This window comes from Camelus bactrianus, chromosome 2, assembly GCF_048773025.1.
Source record: "Camelus bactrianus isolate YW-2024 breed Bactrian camel chromosome 2, ASM4877302v1, whole genome shotgun sequence".
Classification (NCBI taxonomy): Eukaryota; Metazoa; Chordata; class Mammalia; order Artiodactyla; family Camelidae; genus Camelus; species Camelus bactrianus.
Genome location: NC_133540.1, coordinates 28172576 through 28189267, shown reverse-complemented (window position 1 = coordinate 28189267; position 16692 = coordinate 28172576). Strand labels below are relative to the sequence as shown.

General features: G+C 42.2%; 2 protein-coding genes across 2 annotated transcripts in view; one reads left to right on the top strand and one right to left on the bottom strand.

The window, feature by feature from the left end:
* The window catches only part of ARFIP1 (ARF interacting protein 1), a 1058373-nt gene that overhangs the window by 45832 nt on the left and 995849 nt on the right, over positions 1–16692 (top strand). The window lies entirely within an intron of this gene.
* Positions 1–16692, bottom strand: part of GATB (glutamyl-tRNA amidotransferase subunit B) — an 82533-nt gene that overhangs the window by 65268 nt on the left and 573 nt on the right. Inside the window, exon 2 of the mRNA XM_010968501.3 lies at positions 14746–14896. Within this exon, the coding sequence (XP_010966803.1) occupies positions 14746–14896 (151 nt within the window). The remainder of the gene's footprint in view (positions 1–14745; positions 14897–16692) is intronic.

The window sequence follows — 16692 nt, the reverse complement described above, 5'->3', positions numbered from 1 at the left end:
CAGAATGCTCTTCAGAGGAGAGCTCTTCAGCATCACCAAGCCTACGCTTGTCGTATCTGGGATGCCAAAGGCAAATAACTCCCTCACCTCGCCAAGATTTTAAAAAGAGCTGAGGAAAAGAAATCCCCCAAGATGCTGCAGTGTGGAGAACCACCAATACTAAATGTGAAGCTGAAAAGACATCTAAAAATGACCAAGTAACAAAGATCCATCCTGGCAGCCACAGATGACAAGTGGCTAAGCCTGTGGCGTGGAGAAAGAATTCCACAGGACCCACCCCAAACCTGCGTCTCACTTCTACTCCCAGAGGCAATGCAGACACAGTAAAGCTGGCCCGTGATTTTGAGGGCAGACCCGGGCATCCTCTCCTCCCCTGTCCCCACGTTTCTATGTTAGCTGGGTTTTATCCTCCATTCTATATTCTTTTGTCCTCCCAAAGAGGAGTGACTTTTCTGACTAGCAACTTTGGGAAAAGGAACTGAACACACGGGGTTGGCTCCTTGTGGCTGAGCATTTTTATTCTAGGCCTCTAGTATGACTCAGCAGGACAAAGCCTGCCTGATCTCCTTCTGATCAGCATGCCTACCGAGATAGTATGTTCAAGTCTTCTCTGGCCACGTGATAAGCTTTCTGCCAGTGAAAGGCCTATGGTTTGGGAGAGCTGATTTCCGCTTAGGTAGGAAGTACTAGAAGCCATCTGGATAGATCACGGTGCATTTTGTGATCGAGCTATTATCGGTGATAAAGCTGACACATTCACCTCCCTCTGTCTGAATTCTAGGCTGATTTCTCACTTGGTTCCAACTCAAGAGGGGAAAGGAGTATTATTTTTACGGACTCCCTAGAACCGTACAATACCTTCCTGGAAGCTCTTTTCTAATTCTCATTAAACTGGCCTGAAAACCCCCACAGCATCACCAGCGACTCCATGGAGCAGAAGAAACCAGAGGGCGCCAGCTGCCATGGCCAGGCATGCATTTCCTGCGAGGGGAGAGCTTTTACAGGTCTGCTGCAATTTTTTTAAGCTCTGGAACTGTCCATGAAGAAAAATGAGTGGTACCCAGCTGCATGATTTCAGGCTGCATTTTGATTACAGGCTTCTAGCATAAATCACCAGAACAAAGCCTGCACGAGCTGCTTGAATGGCAGAGACAAAAACTGTGTCACAGAACACTGTTAGGCAATTTTTTTTAACTACTATATATTTATATCAACAAAAGACCTCTAAGCTTGTGGACTCCCGGGCATCTTTGGTAATGTGTTCGTATTTCATTTTCTACACATTCCCACCTCGTTTCCTAGTATTGCTGACTTCTGGGAGCAGCAGTGTACCAAATTCATTTTAACAGTTAAGAGTTCTCAGTATGGCACTATCTCCTCCAACAAGAGCTTGGTGTCACTGTGCTCAATCTCTCAGCCAAGCGCATATTTTGAGGGGAAAATAAAGCTGCATAAGGGGATGTGAAAATGGGAGAAGAGCCTTTTCCAAACACAGTTTTGACTGTTTCTTGCTCAGGAATGAATCTCTGGGGAAAGGACTGTGTACCTGGAGCCATCCCCTTACTGCGAAGGGAGCACATGGCTGCATCAGTGAGTCACTTGGGGAGAAGGCCAGACACGGTCCCACAGGTTCCCTGAGGCTGGGATGGAGGGAAAGCAAACCCTCAGCTTCCTCAAAGGCTCCCCCCCCCCCCCCCGCCATAGCCAGCTGTTCCTCCTAATTCTACTGTCTTGCTTTTTGTGGTTCCTTGAGAGGAACGAAGATGGCATCACCATTTCTACACAAAGTGGGAGGGAACAATTCACTAAGGATGAACTGTTTTTGGAAAATGACTACTTTTAAAGGCTGGGTGAGAATGTGTATCCCTGCACCACTAGGGAGAATTTCAAAAGAGCTCAGTCACTTGATCTGTGTCTGTGACAAGACGAGCTGGGATGTGCACTGACCTCAGCCCCAACGGCAATCAGAAGGGAAGGATATCTTGGTGGCAGAGGAGAAGAAGCCAGAGAGAAATGTAAAGATGCCTCTCCTGCCTGATTTGAAGTCTGAGTCATCCATATTCGTGCCCTTGCTGCAGCCCCAGCTATATGACCACACCCTCTGTCCCCTCCTGCAAAGTCTCAATCTTAGTAAAGTCTTAGCCCAGACTTAGGTTAAAACAAAAGATTCTGCCGTAAGAACTGATTGTCACAATCTGCTCTCAGGCAAACCTGAGATTCTGTGGTCCAATTCTGTGGTCCAGGAACACCCCAGGTAAGAGATAAACATGAAAAATGGCCCTGACTTAGACCTAGGGTATCTGGCAAAAGCCAAAGAAAAAGCTCTTTGGGGAGACTCGCTCTCAACCAGGAGACAGGATTCCCACTAACATACCCTATGGTATCACGTGTATGTGGAATCTAAAAAAAAGACACAAATGAACTTATTCACAAAACAGAAACAGACTCGCAGACACAGAAAACAAACTCATGGTTTCTGGGAGGGGAAAGAGGATGGGAAAGGATAAAATAGGAGTAAAAGATTTGCAGATACTAACTATGATATATAAAATAGATAAACAAGTTTGTACTGCACAGCACAGGGAACTATATTCAGTACCTTGTAGTAACCTATAATGAAAAAGAATATATTTGTATACATATGACTGAAACATGATGCTGTACACCAGAAAATGATACAACATTGTAAACTGGCTATACTTCAATTAAAACAAAGGATTCCCACTAACAAAACACTGTTAAACATGACTTCATAATCCAAAATGACAAAATGCCCAAGAAGATCATCTACCATTAGCCAGAATCAGCAGACACATAAAAAGCAGAACAAGACAGCCTAAGCACTTGAGGCAACAGAATTTCTGAACACAGACTCTAAAATAAGTAATTTAAAATTACCAAAGAAATAAAGAACTGAATACATGAAAAAGGAATAAGATACTTTCAAAAAGACAAGAGACTTAAAAGAGAAAAAGAGAGTTTCTATTACAAAAGTTACTTTCAGTGCAATAAAAAAAAAACCTCCATGGACATATTAAAGAGCAGAGCAAAGGAAAATTAGTGAACTGGAAGAAAGTGTAGAGAAAATATCCCAGAATCAAACACAGATAAAAGTCCCTAAAAGAATTTTCCATCGTGGCCACTGTTTGCATGGTGAGATGTACAGCCGGGTCTGCTCAGAGTCAGAGCTGCTCTCTTAGCAGTGGATCTAGAGAAATCCAGTGCCCGGGGCACTGAACCTGTAGCTTCTTAGGTTACATCTCCTTTCACCCATTCCTTCCTCTGAAGCAGCACTCTTTTCCTCTTTTCTCTCTCCCCAGATTGAGATCTCTCACCAAGTGGACACTGTAATAAACAGTGTGTACAATCGGTGTCAAAAGTCAGTGCCTCTGTGCGAAAGCACGTGGATGTACACCTATAAACATATCACATGTACATCCATTAATGGTATTCATTTTTTAAAAATATACACATACCTGCAAAATAATAGCACCTACATAGACTGGACTTGCAGCAATTACAGTAGGACAGAATTATGGCAGAACAGAGACTGGGAAGTGAGTATTCAACTGACATCAGAAACATGAGTTCTAATCTGTTTGGGACATTAAATAACTGCGTGATCATTGGGCAAGTCACAACAGCAGTTCTCTCATCTAAGCTAAAATCAAAAGGACTAAACTGAATGATTTCCAGGATGGCTTCCCACTCAGTTCTCACACTGCTGATAACTTCAGGAAGCTGACTAGTTTCTTACCACTCACGTGCTTTATTCTGTAGGTCAGGTCACTGCTCAGAGCCTGTTCTTACATTGAGAAAGGTGGTAATCTGGCTTTCTGGGCCAGAGCAGATCAGAAGTAGTAACTGAGCAGTGAAAAATGAGCAAGAAGGGGTTCCCAGGATCAAGTCTACTGACAGTAGCTTAACAATGGAGGTGAGGGGAAGGTGACTGCAATAACAAGGGAAAAGACTGTAATATGAAACCTAAAAAGAATGCCTATCTTTAGCCATTTACTGTAGGATCAGATAACGTTACACACCTCAACAGACCTTGGAGGCACCATTATATTACAACAGCATGTTGCTGATAAGCTTGAGTAATCAAGAAAAGGTTAGTTCATGTTCAGTATACCCTATTTAAAAGCAGAAAAGTATAAAATGCTTTTTAGAAAGATTCCCATAAAGAAGTTTAAAAACATCAAAAAGATCCTAGATACCTGGAAAATTCTTTCATGCGGACCCATGTGTGTGCACATAAATGTACGCAATTATATAGAGAAATACTTATTATGGGGATTATATACATGTTCTGTGCAAGGCACTGTCAAGTGGCCCAAGAAAGAACCACAAACTGCTCTTTAGAACCTCATAATCCAACACAGAAGACCCTACAAACAACATATATAAAGGATAGTCAATCAACTGTATGAAACAAACATTGATAAAACGTAGAAGCACCGGTGTTCACAGTCAGAGTTCATCTGGGGATACTGCATGTGAGACTGGCAGAGGGGCGGGGGAAAGGAGAATGGTTGTGCGGGAGCCTTTCAACAACCCACTGGATGCTGGAAAAAGATCCCTGGCTGGGAAGGAGTCAAATGCTTCCGTGAGGGGAGGTGAGGTCATGCTGCTACTGGACGTGAAGGTCCATCACTGTCATGAGTCATCTGAGTCCATGGGAGACATCCAATTAATGACGTCAGAGGGCAAGTCTGGACCATCAGAAGAGTTTAAGAGCTGCTTATTAGCTTTCGCACAGCAAAGGAAACCATAAAAAGAAAAGACAATCTATGGACTGGGAGAAAATTTTTGCAAATGACATGACTGACAAGGACTTAACTTCAGAATATATAAACAGCTCATATGACTCAATAACAAAAGAACAAACAACTCAATCAAAAAAGTGGGCAGACTGTACACCAGAAACTAACACAACATTGTAAATCAACTATACTTCAAAAAAAAAGAGTCTAAGAGCTGAAAGGCAACCTCTCCACATCCGTGTGCATGAGCTCACAGCCACACCTCCTTGGTAGACGCAAGGGTCCCGGGGCAGAACACCACATCCCGGAACACCCGGCTGTAGTAAGGAATGAAGGAAAACTGTAAGAGTGGCTCAGAGAGAGGCAAGATCAGCGTCTGAGAACACAATGTAATTATAAGTTGTACAGATTACACTAAAGCAAATCATTGAAATGGAAAAACATTTTAATAGAAAACCATCACACTTTGTCTTCTTAGTCAAATAACTCAACATCATCTAAGTGTGAATGGAGAGGTAAATACAGATCTGATTATAAATGTATGCATTTAAACACTTTTCTCAAATGCTCTTTTCTTGAATTTTTATTTCGTTTAGAGGTTTTGAGTTAAAAACAACTTTCATAATTACATTTAGAATTAAGGGTCAGAAAAGCGCTTCGGCCCAATGCCCTCCAGAACTAGTTAAGTATTTCTAAATCCATCAGGGCCTTTAAAACAAAAGTTATTACCCATATCTGCTATGTTCAGAGAGCTACACGACTGCAGATTTACCCAACTTTAAATAAATCTGCCATAAGAAATTTTAAAAATAAATTAATCTCAAAGTATCTTATAAAAGCATCCATATTATCATTTCTCTAAAGGGCAGGGTCCCTCTCAGAGCGATGTGCATAGACGTTCATGAAGGAGCCTCCGGCATGAAACACGGTAACTGCATTGTCTGCCAGTCCCCAGGGGACAAGCATCCCATCAGATTTATTCACATCAGATCTGCCTCCCTCTTCACTCCCCTTCGGCTCTGCTAATAGTAGTAACACTCTGGTGAATAAAAGAAAGTTTTGTAAAATGGGGTGAACAACATCCTAGCTCCAGTTTTCATGCCCCAGTGGCCAGGGCCCATCTCGGACACCTTTGATATGGAAAACCCCAAATGCTTTTCCAGACGGGCCGATCCTGAGAAAAGGGGAGAATATTCTCGCATACGTGTGTGGAAAAGGGCTCCAGCAGCCCTCGCCCCAGCACTGGAAGCAAGAGACAGTCATAGTTACTAGGGGGTTCCGTGTTCAAGAGCTTTCAAACAAGCAAAGCAGGAGCAGAGTTACCAGTTTCTAATCCATGGAACGGGGCTCAACCCGATCATCAGGAGCCCTTACCCCAGGGCCACAGCTGAGCCACCCACCAGCCGGCATCAGCAGAGCGACAAAGTCCTCTTCGCTTTCTCCTGCACAGGGACTGACAGCAGGAATGGGCAAGCACTTCAAATAACAGAGAGTGAGTGTGTGTGTCTGTGCGTGTGCAAGTGGTTTGCACATGCATAAATGTGACATAAACTTGATGCCTTGCTGAAATCTCGCCCTTACTGGAAACATGAGCAAATTATGAAACAGAGTTGTAACTCTCACTACATTTTATCAAACAAATCTATTTTCTTTTCCCTTTTTCTTTCCATTTCACATCTCACATACACAAAATTAGGAGTAGAGAATTGGAATGGCATTGATAAATAGTAAATAACTGACTCTAAGCAAATAACCTAAGATTCTGTCTATAATTCTGTAGACAGATATTTATTTAATAAATTTAGGATGATTCTGTACCAGAGTAAGAGGCTTTATGAGGTCAAGGTAATGAGTGAAGCGGAATGCCTGCTAATAAAAACAAAGATGCTGTCCTTAGTTTAGCTGTAATCCTGCCTACAAGAAGGAAAATAGGCTGAATGACCTTTTCAGTCTCAAGATTTATGATGAGATTCCACATAAGTCTAACATTAAAGGTAAAACAAGAAGATAAAATGCCTGTAGTCCTAAGAAACATTCAGAACAAGAGTCACTAATCAAACTGGGGAGGTGGGGGGAGGTTGCAACTACTGGCGAGGACAGTAGCCTAAGGGATACAGAGCTGAGGGCACAGGCATGCTGAGACGGGGGCGGAGATGGGGGTGAGGGCTAGAATTATGTCTCTACACACAGACATTTACACACAAGTGAAATTTCTAACTACATGCAGCCAAGCTCGAAAGCAAGAAAGGAACTCTCCTGGGGCTCACGGCAGAAGTGGAAGTTTACATCCAGGGGTAACTGTGAGACGCAGGACGGCAAAGGGGTTAAGAGCATGAACTTGGACTACAGGGTTTGAATCTGGCTTCTCCACTTGTTTTCTAACTGGGATAATAGCAGAAACTGCCTCCTAGAGTTTACCAGTTAAAATAAGTTAACGCACATAAAGAAGGCACTCAGCAAATGTGAGCGGATTTTACTGTTACTGTCAACCAGGCTGAAGAGACACCAGACACCGGCGATTCAGAGCACCCCAGGAGCTGAAGTCAAGGCTGGGAGTCCACTGGGGCAGGGAAGGCTGGGAGCCACAGAGTCCTGGTCCAGCCAGAAAATCTTCTGCCACCCACTGAGGAGTTGATAAGGAAGACACCACTCACCTCGGGGTGCAGGTAAAAAGGGAGTCCTGAGCAATCAGAGGCCCTGTTCCTGGCGTGGATGTGGGGCTTGAAACGTGGCCCCATCCAGGCTGGGCTCTGCTGGGGGCTATTAAATGAACAGAGGAACTGTTCATTCAATAAAGCCCGATGGGCCCTGACGAGCCACCATGAACTCATCCCAGAGACACCACCACTTCCAGGGGCAAGTCTGCCGGGGTGGGGGAATCACACTGAAGGAATCAGTACAGAGCAGAATAAATAAAAACAAACCCACACCAGGACACAGGATTCTGGCTGAAGCTATCAGAGAGGAAAGACAGACTTCCTACAAAGGATGCAGACTCCTCGTCAGCAGTAATAGATGCCCGAGGACAATGGAACCACGTCTTCGAAGTGTCGGGGTGGGGGTGGAAGGGAAAAACAGTCAGCCTGGAATCCGAGACTATCACACAAGAGCCAGGGAGAAACAGGGACGACTGGAGGCACAGAAGAGCAGAGAGAGGGGATGGCTCAGAGACCCAGAATGCAAGAGACGTTGACGGAGGCGGGAAAGAGCACCAAACAGGAGAGCGAGATGCAAGAGACAGTGTTTGCTAGAGAAGGAAAAATCAGATGGGAGCTTCCTCAACCTTCCATGACCCTACCCAAAAGTACCTTCAGCCATGGGTGGAAGGGGCCACCTTCTCTGAGAGCCATCTTTCTCCCTGTGCTCCAAGGACAGCTCCTGTTTTCTTAGGAGCCTGATACTATCAAGAAGTTCCTCTCCGAGATATGTCACTCCTTTAAAACTAGACTTCAATTGTTTAAGAAAATATTACTGGCATATATTTTGAAGTAATTTATAATGAAAAACCGCAGTTCCCACCACCCTCCCCCGCCAGACCTGAACCACCTGTAGATCTTCTGAGATGTCATGTCCAGTATTTATCTTCCTATTTTTAAATAAAATGCTGTGGGAGGGGACCTTCGGAAAATCCATCACTTTCTGGCCAAGGCTCCTGGCCCTTTGCCATGTGACAATTTTTCCTGAATCTGGGGAAAAGACAGACTTGACAAACTGTCCCAATGACCCCATGTTCTTGTCCTTAGAACCTGGAGCCACAAGACTTGGCCCATTCCAGGCCCAAGAGATAATTTATGTAAGTTCCAAGGTGAGAAGTTTTTGATACTTCTTTTATATCTTATTTGATACTTTTATATCTTATTCTGTCCCATAGAATTTACCCATGCTTGCTGCTTTATCACATCACTCAAGAACAAAATAAGCCACTCTTAAGTACAACCCCATGATGACCTGGACAACACTGAAGTCACAAAGTCAGGCTGGTAGGGAGATAGGTCATCTCACCCATGGGGGAAGCAGAAAGTCCCACCACATGCTTGAACTTGGGTGTGAAAGATCTAGAACGTGAATGAGTCCATTTCCCGGAAGAGCAGGGAAAGGGTGGGAGTTACAGGTGGGCGGATGGGTGCAATTCTGTCACATTTGGATTCTAGGAACAAAAAAAGAGAAATTTCTCCAGCAGGAGGCTGAGAAACCAGCAGAGGTAATATTTGATTATTACTTAATATTTTTATATAGAAATTTTTAAAACTTCTTTGAAAAATCTTTTGACTAATAATCTGTCTCTTGAAGGCTCTAAATCTTTCACTCGTTCGTTACCTTATTTAAAAAATTTTTTAAAACTGAAAGAAATAATAACAGCCAAAAAACAAAAACAAAAAGCAATCAATCAACTTAGGGCCTGAAATAGTGGCCTCCCATAATCTGTGGCCAAAAATGTTCCTAGAGTATATTCTTACATTACTTTTTTCTCACTTTATCAATTTAGGACATGACTTCCAATCATGGTAGATAGGAATTTAGTTCTTATACTTGCCAATATCCCAATTACACTTGTCAAATGAATGCTTGGTGTTTCTATTATTATTATGTAAATATGTTTCTCCACTGAGCTGTTAAGTATATACTCCCATTACATTTCCCTTCCTGAACGTTTTGTTTTTTTCCTGGAGTTGATAAGTCTTTCATTTTATCATTTGCTTTTTTTTTTTTTTTTTTTTTTTTTACTGCCTATTGCTTATTAGTCTCACAAACTCCAGTTTCTATGTAAAAATCTCATCTACACAAGCATTCGATATCTGCTGTTTCCACCCCACCTCCCTTTTTTTCTTGAAACTTCTCTGTTCCGGCACCACCTCCTCCTCTCCACCAAGTCCTCTGGGTCAGTTGCAGAGCCCACAGTCCCAAACCTCTCTGTTGACTCCAGTAGGTTCCCATGTAATGAAAGGACAATTTTTTTTTTTTTTTTAGAAAATGCCTGTTTGAAAATATCATTATTCTACCGCCACACTTGATTTCTAGTGCTAGATACAGAAGTCTAGGTTAGAATGATTTCCTCCCCTCTAAGATTTTTAAAGGCAGGTTCCATTGTCTCCCAGCTTTAAGTGCTGCTTTTAGACGTTCGCAGTGCCTTTCTGATTCCCCGTCCTCTGCATGTGACTTTTCTTTTCTTCTCTGTTACGTTCTGGTATCTTATCTTTATCCCTGGATGCGTTCCTGCACTTCGGGATGACGGGCCTGCATGGGAGGCTATTTTTATTCCTTGAACCAGGTCGCTGGCAGGCCCTTCTGATTTGGAGACTCATGTCCTGGGAAGTTAATCTGTGTTACTTGCTTGATAGTCTCCTCTTACCTATGTTCTCTCTTCTGGAACTCCTATTAATCAGATGTTGGACATCCTGGATTGATTCTCTAATTCTCTAATTTTTCCCCTGGTTGTTCAACTCACTGTATGTGTGTTATACTTTCTGGAAAATTTTCTTGATTTTTATCTTCTGACTCTTCTGGGGTTTTCTTTTCCCCACGCCATAGTTTTAATTTCTAAGAGCTTTTGTTTTGATTATTTGTTTTTAAAAAGTAGTATCGTGTTCTTGTTGCAAGGATGCAAGCTACTTTTTCTTATCTCCCTGAGGATATTTAAAAAAGCTTTTAATTTTTAAAGTATTCTTTTACCCTATGCATTATCTGCTGCCTGTTATTTCTTTCAGTTTTCTTGGTATTTTGGGCTCTGTCCATTATGTAGGAAAATTTCTTCAAATGTCTGGTGACGTGGGCTATTGATTAATATTTTAAAGTAAGGTACTAAAATGCTGATTACAAGTTCTATTTAAATTGTCCAGGGCTTACTGACTGGTGGCCTTCATTCTGGGACAATCAGGTGGCCAGGCAGCTTTTTTATTGAGATCTCCCCAAATGTCAATATCAGAAGTTCCTCCCTCTAGGAACGTATCATCTCCAAACAAGTGCCCATGGATTCCTGCTTAGGAGAGGCGAGGAAGAGGAGAGATGGCTGTACCAGGTCATGTGAGCGCCTCAAACAGGGCAGGGAAAGGACTGGGCAGGCCCTGGGGCTCAGAGCACAGACGACATCTGACACTAGTGCCTCTTGCTCTGCCTCAGGCCCCAGGGGGAGTGTGTCCCCGGCTGAATTTCTCCCCAAACTATAGATTCCTGTTGGGGTAAGGCAGGGGATGACCCCGGGTCTACCTGCTCTGTATCCAGTCTCTGAATTAATCCTCCTCTTGCCACCAGCCCCGGCCTCCCACAATACCCACGGATCTCACATTCAGACCCCTCCTGGGTTGTGTAGGGCACACCAGCTCATTTCTCACTAGTGTCCCTTTCTGCAGGCTTTCAGTCCCTCTCTTGGGTTCACTGAACTCCATTCTTTTAAGTCAGGCCTTCCTCCATCTACCATCTCTCATACACTCTGGTCTCCTATCTCACCCTCTTTTGGGTTTAGAACTTTTGAATCCTTTCACTATCATTTTAGTGGGGTTCTCTGGGGTGGGGAGAGACACAGACTAAAATGTATGTATTCACTCTGCCATACTAACCAAAAGCTCCTTTAACTGTCCCTCCGTCAGTATCCCTTTCTCATCAGCATTAAAAAAATTTTATTTTACTGCAGTAAAAACACTCAATCTAAGATCTACCCTCTTAACACACTTTTAAGTGGATGATGCATTATTGTTGACTGTAACTCACGAGCACTTAAACATTCTCAAGTTTCTCCAATATGAGGGAAAAGGGAACTAATAAAAAAAGATTCCCCGTCTCCTCACCTACTGCCTTCCCTTTTTCCTCCTAATCAAACTTCTTGACATAGTTGCCTACACTCTTATCCCTTCTTCAACATCCCCAAGTCTCCATCTTCTGCCACCTCCCTTCTCCCCCCATCACTCACTGAAACCCATCTTGCAAAGAGACCCTGCCACTGACAAATCCAGTGGCCACTTCCTAGTCCTCACCTCACTTGAATCTCAGTAAGGTCAACACCACTGTTCTCTCTTCTTCTCAGAACATGCTGTTCCTTGAGTTTTGGGCCCTGTACTCTCCTTACATCTTCCTACCTCTTTGCAAATGGGAAGCACACTCCTTAGTGGGGCTTATCTGGTACAGACTATGCTTTCCGCGCCAGCTTCACCTCTTGCCACACCATGTTCAACTCCTACACTACCATGCATGGAACTTCTTTCAGTTCCGAGAGCAAGCCATGTCCTGTTTTTCTTCTGGTCTTTGTACATCTCATTCACTTTTATTTGGCCAACTTTGCAAATACCCTATATCTGTGTGGAAGGCCACTCCTATGGGCTCCCAGAGCACCCTGTATTTCCATTCCCAACATGTTCACTAAAACCTACTGCAGTTGCCTGCTGACCTGTCCAAGCTCCCTGAAGACAAGACCCACATCTTCTACCGTGTTCAAAGCTGTGTCACTAGAACCTGTATGATGGCTAGTGCATGCATGCATACAAAAAATGTCAGTTGCACAAATGAATAAAGACACAGCTAAGAGGAGGGGAGAATCAAATGCCAACAGAAAGGCACATTTTATCACATTATTTCTTTAATGGGCCAGCAGAGCAAATGAATTTGGTCTATAAAAGAAGACTTTACACTATAACCTAAACTCTTTTGATGGCTCTTTCCTAAATTCTTATCAGTGTATGTGACCAATGGTCATGATATTTCGTACAGAAATATCCAAATGCAGAGTCAGAATAACAGAGCATCAATACACCATCTTCACAGGGCAACTGTCTAAATGTTTCAGAATATTAAAATTCTGTATATAGGTAAATTATAGAGTTTTGAAGTGCTATGGGAATGACAACGTTTTATTCAGGTAGCTTTGGTATAATTTGGGTCACATACTCAAAACTGGTCTTTTAAAGACAGAAACATTTCTGAAAAGAATCAGATTAGCTCTGTTGAGAGAATAACCCATTAAGCTGCTCAAAGCATGAGTGTGGTGGGCTCTGAAGAGGAAAAACAAATCCCAGCTCAAGCAAAACAGGATTTCTAGCTTTTGACTGTATTTTAATTAATGAAAGCCAAGCTCTCAACGCTCCAGTATCCCAGGCACCTTCCCTGTCACGCTGACATGCTTATCACTGGGCAAGGACCTTCTTCCTTGGTGCATAACAAGAAGTCTTTCAAAGCATGCTGACATTCAGTTAATTTTATTTTGTTTTTTGTTTTTGGAGGGGAGGTGATTAGGTTTGTTTGTTTGTTTATTTATTTATTTATTTTTACTGGAGGTACTGGGGATTGAACCCAGGATCTTGTGCCTGCTAGGCATGCACTTTACCACTGAGCTATACCCTCCTGCTTCAGTTATTTTGAACTGTCTCTAACATTTGACCCCATTTAGCCACAACTGAAGAGCCTATTTATAGAAAACATGTCTGTCCGCAAACAGATGTTTTAAATGTGAACTATGGCAAACACCTTGCTAGAGACTACATTCCCAGCTGGAGAAACTTAGAAACAACTCAGAAGTAATGTCTAGTCTCTTGATAATGAAGCACCATGTGGAAAAAAATGTTTCCAGCTCAGATGGAAGAAAGGAGATGTGTTGTGATGAACTGCTTTCCATTCACTTGTCTGAAATAGAGGTTACTTTACTTCTACTCTGAGTCTCTGCCCACAGAAGAATTCATACATTTATAACTGAAAAATTGCCTCTTATCAAACATAAACAATCTCTCCATAAACAGATGCTCTAAGCCAGAGGGAGGGAGGGCAGGTCAGACACCTTTATACTTGTCTTCCCCCAGAAAGACCCAACAATAAATCAAAGGGGACCCTATATACGGTCTACAGGAATAGAAGTCCTCCATGACAAAAAGCACACGTAAGGAAAAAGTTCCAAGACAGAGACACTGCCCCAGTACAACCAAAGCCTGGGCACAGCAGGCATGTTGAAGGCACTGCCCATGATCTTGTACTCCAAGCAGTGACTCTGGAAAAAGTAAACCTCTGCCCCCGCCCCCCTGCCACTGCTCCATTCAACCAGTTTACACCTGTATTAAATGTTAGAGAGTATGGAACTCACCCAGGACAATGTCACCCCCTGCCACCTCCAATCACTACATACACACATTCCCTGCAAGGACGGCAGGAAACCCCGCACCCAGTTGTTACTATATGTCCTGGACAGACTATGGGCCAGTTATTAGCCCAGATACTCACCTTGCTCCTTGTACCCTTTTCTTCAAAATTCAGCCGTCTATTTGAAAATATATGCTACGAGTCTTGTTCATGAGTACAATGTATCTAGTCATTCCTTGGGTTTCAGTGAAAATAAGTAGATAAATGGGTAGTTAACTTAAAGCATGATGCAACTGACTTTCTTCTCCATTACTGACCACTTCTTAATTTTTGGAAACCACAGTCATTGTTGATCTTATACTGTAATATCATGTGATTGATGCTGCTTCCTTTGACTAGACTCGTCCTCTGCCTCCATTTACCCAACTGGCTCCAACCTGACTTCTCAGATAGCTCAGACATCACCTCTTACAACAACCCTTCCTCATCCAAATATTCCCCCTCCCCAGTTCCTCACAACAGTCCTTCTCTTACTGCATTAGGCGTCCCTTCTCAGGGTTCCAAAACCATACTCTGCACCTGACCTTCCTGGGAGCAATCCCACAGTACTCTCCTTGTGTGTAAGACACATCACCCCAGCTTGTCTTTAAACTCCTCAAAGGCAAAGAGCATCGCTCATCTTTATGTTTCAGTTCAAGGCACACACCAGACACTCTGGCATTTATTCTAAAATGTGTGTGAAATGAGACAATGAACGTATGAATACATGGATGATGTTTAGACTTAGAATTATAAAGACGGGTCTTTGGAAAACATTAGGCCATCCTACATCAAACAAAATTCCCTAACAAGCATTTCCTAGGAGCTGATGATGTTCAATAAAACACGAATATCTTCTAATGAAAAAAGCATTAAATAAAAAGCTTACCGGCAGAGTTCCAGGCAGAGATGCATCAAAAAAGGATACCAGAGAATTTGGAGGTGCTGCAAAGTGGACTTGAGATCCAGAGAAGAGTTTAGAGTTGGAGGAAATCTGGGCATGAATTTCCAAACCTACCACAGCTGCCCATTCACGGTCACTAAAAAGAAAGACATAGCAGTGAAGTAGTTAATCTGCCAGCATGCAGGAATTTCTCCGAGCCTAAACCACAAATGTTAATTTCCCACTAGCGGTTTTTTTTTAATGATTTATCATTATTATTTTTTGGTAGGGGGAGGTAATTAGGTTTACTTCTTTATTTATTCTTAGAGGAAGTACTGGGGATTGAACCCAGAACCTCATGCATGCGAAGCATGCTCTCTACTGCTTGAGCTATAGAGAGCTTCCCCTCATTAGTGTTTTTAACTTATTGAAATTTTATATCCTTACATTTTAAAAAAAGTCCTATTGTTTTGCTGACTAAATCAAAAGCAGTTCATAATGAACACCTACAAGACTGGCAAAACAAAATTCATCTACAACATGGCATGAGGCGAGTTCAGTGTACAAACAAGAAGGTGACAGAAAGGAACAATTTGGCATCATAAAACTATTTAGAAATGGGTATCAGGTGGCGACTGCTTGGCTGACTTTAATGAGAAGCAGCATTTTCTAAATTAACTGTCCTTTATCAATTAATCACTCAGTAAATGAAGAAAGCCAATCCTGTGAACCTTTTTAGAACTAACATAAACATCAAGACTTTACTACTTCAGAAATAATGGTAAATAAATAGTCGCACATCTCATTATCTAAAAAAGGGTAATTCTCAGTCGTGTTTTGAATTCATTTCCTAACAACGGTTTGCAAGTGAAGTAACCAGAGTGACACAGATGTAATAGATCACCACTAAATGATACTCTGAGAATTCTGTGCAAAGGAAAACATTAGGCCATGACATGTGGTTTTTTTTTTTTCTCCCCCTTTGGTTCCCCAAATCACTTTCAATTCCTGAGATCTAGTGTCAGGTTCCTTTGCTTGTTTTACACTTGACAGCTATCAATCCTAAAACGCTGCAATAATGCAGCTTAAATGCTACAATAATCTCTTATCTGGCCACTCCTACTCTGTTGAGTCTGTATGAACATTCCATACATGGGTCTCTCCAGGTTCCTGTAAGTGTGCTTATTCCTTCTGAAACCCACGTATCCTGGGCAATCTGTAGATGGTCTGGTGTACACATACTCTGCATACTGTCTGTCCCTACCTGCTCTTCCCCCAAACAATTTTCTGTATTATCCAAATTTTTGTTTACATGTATTTGGCTTTGTTTCAATCATGTCAACACATGAAGTTCTATACAGTATTGATGGGTTCTTCCTTTTTAAAGTTTGGGAGCACAACCTGTAATTGAGAGGAATTACACTAAGAACTCATCAGAAATTCTGCATTCACTAAAACCTTATTCAATGTACTTCTGCAGTTTCATTACATGAGAGAAAAGACTTTCCACTCACAGTGAGATAATTAAATTTGTGAAAGGAATAGAAACAATGTTTCTGGGCATTTTCCCTCTGTTCCTCCAACAGAAAAGTAAAAATAATGGCAACCTCACTATCTCAAAGGAAAAACTGAATTAGACACGTGCCTTATGTTTCTGTGCTTAAAAAGAAAAACATAAAAAAGAAAAGAAACTAGGTCTTATACAGTGAAAAATAAACAGCTGTTCAGAGGCTACTGAGCAAAATAAGCAAAACTGTCTACATAAACACACGGAACATCTCTTGTAATGGCTGCATCCTCCTAGTTTAGACACATGTTCAAAATGAATCGCTTCCACAGACAGATGGTGTTTTCTGACTAGTAATATTAAGCAATCACCATCCAAAGCTTGTTGGTAAGGCTCCCTTTTTACCTTTAAAACACTGATGGCCCATGGTAGCGCTAAATAAATGT